The sequence below is a fragment of the Ips typographus genome, linkage group LG3 (genome assembly GCF_016097725.1).
Source record: "Ips typographus isolate SLU linkage group LG3, UJ_Ityp_2.0, whole genome shotgun sequence".
NCBI lineage: Eukaryota > Metazoa > Arthropoda > Insecta > Coleoptera > Curculionidae > Ips > Ips typographus.
This window is the reverse complement of record NC_138424.1, coordinates 9,111,422-9,123,755: the sequence shown is the minus strand read 5'-3', so window position 1 is coordinate 9,123,755 and position 12,334 is coordinate 9,111,422. Positions and strand designations below refer to the sequence as shown.

The following is a 12,334-nucleotide window of genomic DNA, read 5'->3' as shown; positions in this document are numbered from 1 at the left end:
TAAGTTAGGTTGGGTATAGGTTATAAATTGGAACAGAAAAAATTAAATAGAATACAGAGAATTCCCCTTTAAATTACGTTCAACGTATTCCTTTTATTCAATATTACTACTTGTGTTTTTAAGTCATGTTTCTGTAACAAGTGCCTAATTATCCATTTTTTCTTATTAGTTCTTCTTTCTCTGAGTGTTCACATTTAAATTCAGTAACTTTTGTACTGCTTTATTATATTATATTATTATTTATTAGTGCGCATTATTATTATAAAAATTAAAACTTTGCCAGAAGTCATACTTAGAGACTGTCCTAAAAAAAGGTGTTATTCATAATGGTGTATTCTACAGACTGGAAAATAGAACAATCAAATCCTAAGTAAGGGAGCTACATCCCTCCAAATAGATCATCATGAAGATGGTCTCTTCGTCATAATTTCGAAACCGGTATTTAAAAATGAAAGGGTAATTTAACAAAACAACTGGCCATGATAGATTACAACCAAATAATTAAGAAGAAAAAAGTAAAAAATAATAAAAAACGTTTATTAATGAGTTCATTTAGTTATCTGAAGTAAGAGTTTCTTAAAAACCTGTTTTTTGGTTTTCAAAATGTTGAGTTAGGTACTAATAAAAATTAAAAATAAATCACAAAGTTTGGTTAACAAGTTTCCTCTATAATAGCACTTTTTGTTGTATCTACTGAAAATTAAGTAGGTACTAACTGGAACTAACCTTCCTTATGAATCTTCATTTTCGTATGTCAAACACATATTGACGTTTTAACAGCACATTTAAAAAACGTTATACCTACTAAGTTCTAAGACCCCCAATACTGTGCATATAGTTGATCCATTATTTGAATTACTGCATAGATATCTTGATAGATAATATAGTGTGTCATAGCCTAAAATAGTGATTTCCGGCTAAATTTCTTAAATCTCCATAAATAAACATTCATAAAATCCATAAACTAGCTTTATGTCATCTCAATTAATGCTGAAAAAATGGGGTTGCAGTAGTTTTTCTTTACACGTTTGACAGAACATTAGCAAAAATTTAAAGTGTTTCAGGAGATTAAGTTACATTCCACATACAGTGTGACCCATTTAGGATGGAAACACCCCTATAAAATTTTAGGTTATTAACCGATTTCAATGATTTTTTTTAAATAATTAGGAATGAAATGTCTATTACGGGAGAAAATTTTAAATATTTATTTCAGTTTTCAGGTCATATTACGATACTTTTTCTTGACAGAAAATGGAGAATTTTTATTAGCGATTTTTTTATTGAAAAAATTACTACGCCACTGGATCTATAGTGCTTTCAAATAGCTGTGACCAAAATTTCATGAAAATCCATTCATTAATAACAAAGTTATGACAAATTAAAACTCAAAAATCCTCTAAGCTAACGGTCACAAAAGAACACCCTGCATCAACTGTTGCCATAGAAATGATGTTACTATTTACTTGTTTATTATTAATTATTAATTGATTAATTTCTAAAAAAAATAAAAAAAATTTTGGTCACAGCTATTTGAAAGCACTATAGTGGCTTAGTAATTTTTTCAATAAAAAATCGCTAATAAAAATTCTCCATTTTCTATCAAGAAAAAGTATCGTAATATGACCTGAAAACTGAAATAAATATTTAAAATTTTCTCCCGTAATAGACATTTCATTCCTAATTATTTCAAAAAAAAAATCATTGAAATCGGTTAATAACCTAAAATTTTATAGGGGTGTTTCCATTCTAAATGGGTCACACTGTATAATCACTTCGTTACCTTTCAGTGTTGTGGTGTGTGAACTCTTGAACCTGGTGTGAATACGTCTCAACGCACACACTATTGTTAGACTTTCCCCGAAAAAAATATATGGTTCTTAATTTCCCTCGCTTCACGAGCCAGTTGTCTCCGATGCCGTGGTTAGATCGATATCTGGTATAAATTACGACAAAGAAAGGCTGTAGAAACTGGCAACAGCGCCGACGAGGCAAAAGAGAGAAAGGGAGAGTGGAGCGTCGCGGCGAATAGAAAACGTGAGAACGACGACTGGTTTATAAAGGTATAAAACACACACAGGACGATCTACCTTGCCTGAACCGTCTACTACCGTAATTACTACAAAGCGAAAGGTTGAAGCAGCCTAAAGCCCAGATTACACACGGCAGAAACCATCGAGCGGAAAAACGCAAATGGCACTTAAGACAAAGCAAAGCTTTAAAGGGTCCCTCGATCCACCGACAGCCATTTTAAAACGCATAAAAACCGGTAAAAGCCGTATAAACGAGTGCACTCATCACGTTTACACCTAATTAACCCAAGTGTAGCGGTACTAATTAATTGAAAAGCCGCGGAAAAGAAACAGTTACGTATATGACGGCGGCAAATGCGAGAGAAAAGTCGTTTTATTTCCCCCCTATTCCTCGCAGCAAACCAACACTAAAAGAAAAAAACAAAAATGTTACTTACTTTAAGTTGGGCTTTGCCTTGTTTATGATCAGCTCGCACACCGGACAGTAGCTATTGCTTTGCAGAAACTTTATGATACAGCTTCGGCAAACTGAAAACAGATGTTCAAGAAATGTTAATTAGTTAGAAACGGTTATCTTGTTAGGTGTTGTTTTATTCGCTACTAACGAGATTCTAGTCACTTTTATTGGTTACAGAAAAATAGTGACCAGAATATTGTGTCATACTAAACGTAAATAAAAAAAAGCAAATTCTTTCATGCACTTAGTATAGAATTCTATTTTATATCACGTATTCTTGAGTTAACAAGATCTGTAGAATGTGACAGGAACCCGCCATTGTCAGCTTCTTCTGTCACATTCTATCAACACTTCTCTTGAGAATTCTGTTCCCAGCTTTCAAGAATTAGGTCCCAGATGTCAAATGTAGCTGGATGGAAAACCTTCTTCACGATTTATTAATACAGAAATTAAGTTTTGGAAATTATGATTTGGATTTAGGAGCTTCATTTGAATCAAAGTGTACGAAAGTAGCAAATACCTTTTTTGGCATTTTTAAAGTAATTTTAACTCAACTTCCTTTGTCCAAATCTAGTAGAGACATACATTTGTCTTAGGATGTTCAACAGACAATTATCTACTCTTGAATAACCTCAGTGTTTTATTGTTTAATGCCTCATTGTACATACAGAGTGTCAGAAACTCAGTATACAGAGCTTTTAAGGTAGAGAATCACAAAAAATACGAAATTAATTGTTCTTTAATCCACCATCCATTTCCAATATTAATTGGTTTTTGCTGCCTATTATAAGTAGCACAATTGATTGATTGATTGATTTTACAATTTTTTCAACAATCTGGAATAGTACCAATACAAGTGCAGTTTTGTAAAAAACTCAGTAAAAACTCAGTTTTATAATTTTTGCCATAAAACAGATTTAGCTGATCTTACTTTATTATAGAATTTCCGCGTTTGTGTTGATCATGACGTCAACTGACATTAATGACAGTCGGAGTAGGTCGGGATAAGTTAAGTTATGTTAGTGTTATTGTAACACACTCCAGTTTCATAAAACAGACTGATGTCGTAACTGTCATTTGACCAGGTTTGGAATCATCAACAAATATTGTTAATATACGGACATTCAGATCTCGATTTATTGTAACTCCAATTTCCAACTTCTGTAAAGTTGATAATGATGCGCTTTATCAATCGGATCAAGTCAGTTATTCATAAGAAATTTTAGAAATATTGCAACACTTTCGTATTAGGCGAGGTATTAGGTTAAGGAAAACATTTATTTTGGCAACATTGTAGAAATTTAATATTGAATTTCTGAGTAATTTAGGAAAATAGTCTGAAAATCAAGTTTTCAGTGTCACTCTTTATCTTCTACAACGTGATGTTTCGATTTCTGAAATTTGTCATCAAATTGTTTTTTCTAAATACGGTCACGCCACTTAATAATAGATCTGAACTATAATAATTCTAAAAATCGAAACGTCGTATCGTCAAGTAATTCTTTTTGAAAATTTTGGTGTTTGTCAGATATCTCCGGAACTATTAGGATTGTTAAGCCTGTAAAATGGCATTTAGTTAAACACAAAAACGAGAGCAACTTTGCGTCCATTCAATCGACCTTGATGTATCTCTTACAGTTTTCGCAATCTCATTGCTTGACACACTGTATATTGTTAGCAAACTACAGAGTGATTATTTATCTCTTCATTATTGTATAATTCTAACCATTTTTACAGAAAGGTTGATCTTCATGCAATTGGTATAAAAACCTTTAAAGCGAAACACTTTGTAATATTCACAGTATGGAAAGACTTCTGACCAAGTTTGGAGCATACCAATATTAAAAAATATGCCCGCCAAACCGGCTTGCCTGTTCATATATTAACTGTACCCAGTAAAATTTTAGATTTCAAAAAAATACATTTTTGGATACGTGAGTTATGTATCATTTAAATTAAATAACTTGGTTACGGTGATCAACAATCTTCTTCTGTTACTGCAGTTTTATATACTGAAAGTGACGACCAATAAGGATCCTGTAATATTAGTGTCCATTGGTAGTAAAAGTATCTCCTGAGTCAATTACTGATTTAGCATTTTTAGAATATATCCGAGAATATATCAGATTTGACTGATTCTTTGTTCAATTCAAAGAGCATGACATCTTTGAAGATGTAAGTACATTTGTCTAATAAGTAAGCTCTAAGAAAACTCAAATTTAACCCCTAAACCCAACAAGTTCATTTAAATTACAAGAACTCTTTGAAAACTAACAAAAACATCTAAATGTAGGTACTTACAAGAGTGTAAACATTCCGTAATAGTGGTCGCATCTATGAGATACCCTTTGCACAGATAACAGGTCAGGTACTCGTTTATTTCGGTGAGCTTTATCTTGTCCTGCTTAATATCTGGCAACTCCATGTTGGTAGGTATCCGCCTGAAACAACGTATAACACTAAGTTCAGCAATTTTTCTACTAAAAACCGAAACCACACTTAAATCAGTAAAATTAACCTGAATCTGTCGGGAATCGTAAACAAACAATGGAAAACGGACAACAAACTGTTTTGACACTGACACATATTTGTGAGAAACAAAACAACCATCGCCATGTTGATTTGAATGACGTGGACGTCAAAAGAGATGGGTTACAGGGTCAGTCATATGTTGGCATAGTTGGTTCTAGTTGAATTCTGCCTAGTATTTCTCTGATAAGTTCCCCGTTTTTCAGGTTAGAGTGTTTACTAAATGGAGTAACCTTTATATTACACAAAAACTCTAATTATTTTAAGCTACAAGCTGAACTCACAGATGAATCCTTTCATCTTGTAAAAAAAAAGCTGGTAAAGTTGCAGACAGATCAAAACTCCTAAATTTGGGTGCTAAAAACTACTGATCACTGAGTGAACCCAATAATCAGTAACGTTTAAGCGGAACCGATTATTCAAATCGATCGAACAATACTTAATGCACGTCATTACGAACACAACGAATAGTGAAAGATAAGCCGGAATAAATTTTGTTTAATCTCTTTTTATACAGGGAATTCTATCTACTACCAGACCAATGGATCGGGCCGCCGATATATCAAAAGAGAACTTTCGCATCGTCAGTGTTATTCCATCAGTTTTCCAACAACCTGGGGGAACAACTGCGGCTGCAGCACGGTGGAGGAGGTTTTCTTTTAGCCCCGTACAAGATTGGGAAGTTGATAATCGGCGATCGGAGGGGAGAAATTACTGATTTACAGTCTGGCAAAATAAAGGCAACCCGAGCGAACACTCTTCAAGACGCGTAATGAACGGAACAAGGCCCGGGGGCCCCACACCAGCTATATAGCCTCGGATCGTGTCCGGACTCTCGGACGCAGGAAATTATCCTCGGAATTATCACGACGTGATTGGACTGCCATACAGGTGACCGAACGGCCACTCCCTTGTGTTTTACTCTACAAGATTATTTATTATTTGTTAAATGGGTTAAAACGCACACGGATCCCGTTAATGGGGAAAGTTTCCTTAACGCGGACGCCATCGTTGATGTTTATCGTCCGATTTGTGAACGGGTGAAAGGCAAATTAGGGTGATTAGATCAGGTCTTAACTGTTCCTGATATTTCTAACCACCAACTTTATTGCTTCTGTCTCAAGATAGTGATCCAGATTTGTGACAGATCTGTGTCTGGTGATCCACAACTTGTAGCATCTTGTTCAATAAGTCATGTCAATATCATTTTTCGTTTTAAGTAAGTAAACTAATAGGATCTCTTGTATTCTTAGTTTTTACTGATTTACCACAGAAGGTTTGTCTTCACAGCACATTTCCAACCAGTTTGTTTCCAAACCAGTAGCAATGTGCAAGATATTTCAATACGAAATAGTACCGGACCCCAACCAAACCAAAAGTTTTCGTGTTATAGTACTCATTTTTAGTAGCAGAAACCCAAAAAGAAGAAGAAAAAACCGCGTTTGTATTTGTTGCATATTTTATTGCAGGATGTAACTTAATGATAAATCAATTTCTCACAGCAATAAGAACGAACCTATTTAACTGGCTCTTTCTAGGTTTCACCAAATAGAATTTTTAAAAACTTTTAGAAACTTTCCGTTTCTTGTACACCAAAATGCCTTTTTGCCTACATAATACTTTAAGGTGAGTTCAAATACCTTTAATGTAGCTCACTCTATCATTGATGAAATTCCGATACAATGTCGTAAAATATCTAAAATGTGACTCAAATTGCCTTTCATACAATTCAGACAAGGTAAATTGTAAGGAATCTGGAGAAAAAATACAGCCTTGAAATCACCAAATGCTGCACCTAAATATAAATAATTTAGTACAAATGATGTTCATTTTAAAAAATAATCACAGCATAATGAATTGAGAAATTTAAAAAAATTTCCGGAATCTGGGTTCAGATATAAATTCACTGACGTCAATTGTTAAAATTTGACATTAACATTTTTGAACTTTGCATTTTTTGAAAATAATTTTTAAAGTGTTTTTAGTGAAACACAGCTAGGGAACAACAGAACACTTGTAACTAAACCAAAATTAATCACATTTAGGCTCATTTTTGCTTGTCATTAAACCCAGTTTTACAGTGAAGATTACTTAAAGTTCAACTAGTTTCATGCAAATTTCGACTTAATTTGCATCCAAAACTTGAACTTTCTAATTCAAATCTAGTGCTTTGCCACTTTTGTGTGTTTTTTTATTGGATCGACCCTAATGTGAAAACACTTTTAGACTAATTGAGTACATTTAATTAATCCAAAATAAAATTTGTTTAGGCTCATTTTGGTTTGCCATTTAAAACCAGTTATAACGGTGAATTCTGTTCCAGTGTCATGCTAATTTCGACCTAACTTACATCACAGTTAAGTTTCCACCATTTTTTTAAACATTGACATATACAGGGTGGTCCAGTTTTAAGTGTCAATAATTCACCATTTGATACTCGATTTGATAGCTAATCAAAAAATAAGTTGACTTGCATTATGTCATTTTTCTGAAAAACGTTTCCTAAAGAAGATACAGTCCTCCAAATTTCAATTTAAAAAATCGTTTTATATTTTAAAACTGAACATCCAAGACTTGTGAAAGTCCAAATTTGTACTGAATAGTCTAAAAACTTTTTTACTACTAGGAATGGTCTTATGATTCGCTTTCTCAGACTGCCATCCTGGTTGAGTGCCTGAAACTGGCATTCAAGAACTAAAAAAAGTCCGGAAATCAAGACAAAGATTGTATTGTGCATGAAACTCATTTTTTACTACTAAAAATAGTATAAAAGTTGACTTTTAATGCTAGAACGGACCTTACTAGGACTAAAGAGAGTCCAAAAGTATATTTTCAAGACTTTAATTGGTGTACAACTGAATTTTCTGGACTGGACAACAAGTCTAGAAGTAAATTAAATTTTCGGACTATTTTATTTCTAAAAATTAGTTCTCAAAACTATTATTGTAGCATTTGGTACCAAAATTTTTTACTTTTATTACTGAAGAAACTTGAGTTTATTAAGAAATACCCTAATTTTTACTATTTTTAGCACTGAGGTGTCTAGAAGTCGATTTAATAGTGACAAAGCTTGAAATGCTATTTTAAGTCTATGAAGAATGTAAAAATTGTTTTTTAAGTTTGCTATGTCAATAACTTGATGAAGATAGTCTTGAAACTCGATTTTCCAAGCTGAAAGCAGTTTTGAAGCACTAAAATTTGTCCAGAATTCGAAGAAAATGAAAAGCAAAGTAAAAAGCACGAAAAGTTAGTTTTCAAGACAATTTTCATGAATCTAATGTCAATGTCCTGCATCTAAGACTATTTTCAAGACTAAAATATTGAAATTTGTCTTCAAATTATGAAAACTTACTTCAAATGCAAATTTTAAGCTTCTGATGTCACTTTTCATTAGTTCAGTTACATTTTGGGGTTCAAGTCAATTTTTAAGGTTTAAATGTATGAATTTGTAGTAACAAATTCTTGAAAAAGTAGTTTTTATGTCTACAAGTCAATTTTTAGTATTAAAGTCTCTCGATTTGCATGAAAACTGGTTAGAAACACAATTTTTAAGCTTCTGAAATGATTATCTTTTCTAATTCAATTTTCAAAACTAAAGTCTTTCAGTTTGTTTGGAAACTATGAAAACTGGCTACAATAATATTTTTTAAACTTCTTAAGTGAATTTTCCGTTTCCAAGACAATTTTCAAGTTGGGTTGGGTTAGTTTTGGGTCTTTGACCGTAATAACGTGTAATAAAGTGCTTGTTCCAAATTTGATCCATATTGCTCCAACGGTCTGACAGTTATGACAAAAAAAACGATATTTTAAACAGAAATTTGAAAGATTGTATTTTCAGTATTGTTATTTAGGAAGCACTTTTCAGGAAAATGACATAATGAATGTCAACTTATTTTTTAATTGGCTATGGATTGGTGAATTATTGACATTTAAAACTGGACCACCCTGTATAGTAAATTTAGTATGAAATTATCAATTTTATAAAAGTGTTAAATTATCTTTATAAAACAGCCTCATATTTATGGATTAATTAATTTTGAGCTAAGATTCTGGAGGTTTCGGAAAAATACTGCAGATTGGCAAATATCCATTCCTAAATTTTAATGAGACACCCTATAAATCTGATGTAATGCGTTTTTAAATGTTGGTGAGTCTTGTCATCAGCTGGTTTTACGAGTAGAAATCTCATCAAAAACTAGTTATAACCTGAACGTTTTGTTTTTGTATTCTGTCTCATTTTAGTACTCTATCATTACTACGATAACTACTACTATTACTAGTATACGTTTAGTGACATTGCTACGTCATCCTATTTTACTTTGATATTCGCTATATGTCAAAAATGAGACCTAAATTTAAATTGAAAGTAACAAGTGGAATCTTCAGTTTCTATTCGTTATTCTTGAACCGGACTGATTGAATGAAAGAGCAAATACGTGTCGGGGGGGCCACTGAAAAAGAGTGACTCATCTAATTCGAATTTAACCAGCAGAAGCTGAAAGCCCGGACCGGGTTCATTGTGACGGCCGACGCCATCATGCCTCGACGGGTTTATTAAATCTTGAGGTTGAAAGGTCGAGGCCGAAAAAACTATTTTGGGACGCCACTGGGTTCGATGTGTCGCGTGCCGACGTTCAGGTAATAAAATTTGCAGGTAGACAGCAGAAAATCCCGGCAAAGAAAGAAGCGTCCTCTGATAAAAGGATTTCCCCAAACTGATTCCCTGAAAGGGTCCGGCGGCGTGTAAACTCACGAGAGGGGAGATCTACTTTAAAATTAACCGACGGTGTTGATAGAGCTACTTAACTCTAGCGGAGAGTTATGCAGTTGCTTAAACTTAGTTTGTTTTCGACATTAGTGCTTTCCCTTCCTTCCCACTATTCCTGAATATAATTTAAGCTTCAAAGGCAAACCCCAACATTAAAACATTATACTGGGTGTGACTTAACTCATCTAAAAGTGGTGAATAAACTTTTGTCTAAGAAACGTCGTTTTCAAAAGACAAGGATAAATCATTTTATTCAATTTTTGTCTACTATTACTATACAGGATGACGAAACAAATTGTTAGCAATTGGCAATGACCCTCATTGGCCACAATCCATTCTTCAACTTTGCAAGTCAAATTTTTCCTAGATGCACCACAAATCGTGTTGTGCACTGTTATTTCCATAACACTTGCCAAAGTTGTTGACTGGATTTTGAGACTTGTGACCTCAGAGACAATTTAATTGCTCGTTTAAAGTCATGTGACACCTATCAAACATATCTCTCTCTCTTCAATGGCTCTACAGCCCAAATTGAGCCTTGGCCTCCTTTATCTTCCGCCTTCAGCAGTGTCGATGTAACGCCGCTCTCCTCCAGGTTCTGACACCTATCAAGTTCAGGGCGTTTTCTGTCACTCCATCCTCCCATCTTTTCCGTGGTCTCCCTTTTGGTCTTCTGCCTTGCATCCTACTATTGAAGGCCCTTTTTGGTAGTCTGTTATCCGGCATTCTTACTATGTGGCCTGCCCATCGTAGCCTCTATAGTCTGACGAATTCTGAGATAGGTGCCTCCTTGAAAAGTTGGTCAATTTCATGATTATATCTTCTTCTTCTCCATGTCGCATTTTCATTTAGTGGTCAAAAGATCCGTCTTAGTATTCTTCTTTCAGACACCTTTCAAACACGTGATAAGTGTCCGCTGTCAAATACGTCAAAACTCGTTCACAATTAATCAAAACTTAAAAACCGATTTTGCAGTCACAAAACGTTTAAACTATGTTGTTTTATACGTTTATGACTGGATTTTGACAGTTGCGACGTCAGAGACAATTCAACAGCTTCTTTACAAAACATGTCACAAATGTCAAAAATGAGACCATGACAGTATTTCGTTGCAGTTATATGAATATGTGAATGATGCATTTAGAGCTTCAAGAGCACGATTTTAACAGGTATAATTCAATCTAAGGTCACGTGGCAACCTCTATGGCAACTGTCTGATCTGATCGAAAAATCGAGCTTTGACATCTATGCTAGTATATTCCTTTCTTTTGAAGAAAATTGGTTTTTTCCATACACATTTTTAAGCGTTATCAAAATAGCATTAAAAATTAGTACACCTAACCCCCTCGAGGTCGGTATTTCTATAACATGCCCTAGTTCAATCCGCAGTAGGTAAAAAAAAGGGAGAAAAGAACAGAATAAAGGGGGTCCTACAAAAATAGAGCGAGATAAAAGGTCGACGATGCCGAAGGGCCGTAGTGCGAACCCCAGAGGGTCTCGTGACTAATCTCCTTTCACACCGCTAAAAACGTCATAATTCACGTGACGAGATCTTGTCTTGTTGCACTCTGGCCGTTTGGTAAGTGTCGAGTCATCGATATAATTTATGGCTCGTGATATTGTGAATGAAAACGCCGTTTAGGCTGTTTTCTGGAGGTTAAGTAAATTTGTATTGATTTTAGGGGTTTGTGTACGCCCCAGTTTCGGGGCTCGGTCTCCTAGGACTGTCTTCGGTGCATCTGAAAGTTTATTCACATGTCAAGATCAATTTTTATGTGTTTCTGAGAAGGTTATAAAATGTGTTTTTTTCTTGTTTGACAGTGGATAAACTATCATTTAAAGAACTATATTATCTCAATCCATGTATGTAGAAATTATGGCAATATCTGTTTGTTAAGAGCGGTTTAAGACAAATTTTGAGTTTCTTACGGTCCGTAAAACCCAGAAAATAACCGAAAAACAGAATTTTGAAAATTTTGGATCGTTTTCAACAAGTAATAAAGGGAAGATTTAAAGAGAGTTTTTGAAAGGAACCAAAAATGTTCAGAATTACTTTCTGCAGGTTAGTTAAATTACGTCGAGTTATATCATAACTGAATTTATTTTCAGCACTTTTTGTATGAAGCAAACCTTATTGCAGTTGGCGTTTCATTTATTTTCATATTAAGATGTAGAATTTAACATCAATTTTACAAATTAGGTTAAATATTACCCTCAATCGATTGACTCAATCAAATTGAAATATTTAGTTACAGTCACAGAGTTACGACGTAACCGCCATTTCCTCTATGGAACCAATAATATGACAAGGTGTTTTTAAGTATAGCCTGATGATGGCTTAAGGCGAAACCGTTGAATTCATCCATATATAATATGCTATAACCAGAATGACGTTTTCCACTTAAATTAAAATTAATCGTTTACTTAGTCTCCTACATCCTGGCATTAGATTACTTATTATAATACAATTTTAGCCTCAAGTTAGGTCGTTATAAAGTATGGCAGTTTAGTTTTCGCTTATTAATATTTTATTAAACTTATTGAATA

The 12,334-nt window shown here is 33.9% G+C and overlaps 1 protein-coding gene across 1 annotated transcript in view; it reads right to left on the bottom strand.

Annotated features, from left to right (window-relative positions):
- LOC145725996 (uncharacterized) overlaps positions 1-12,334 on the bottom strand; it is a 93,060-nt gene that overhangs the window by 66,575 nt on the left and 14,151 nt on the right. The window contains exons 2-3 of the mRNA XM_081974923.1: positions 4,792-4,931; positions 2,471-2,561 (exon numbers count right to left, since the gene is read on the bottom strand). Coding sequence (XP_081831049.1) covers positions 2,471-2,561; positions 4,792-4,915 — 215 coding nt within the window. The 5' untranslated portion in view covers positions 4,916-4,931. The remainder of the gene's footprint in view (positions 1-2,470; positions 2,562-4,791; positions 4,932-12,334) is intronic.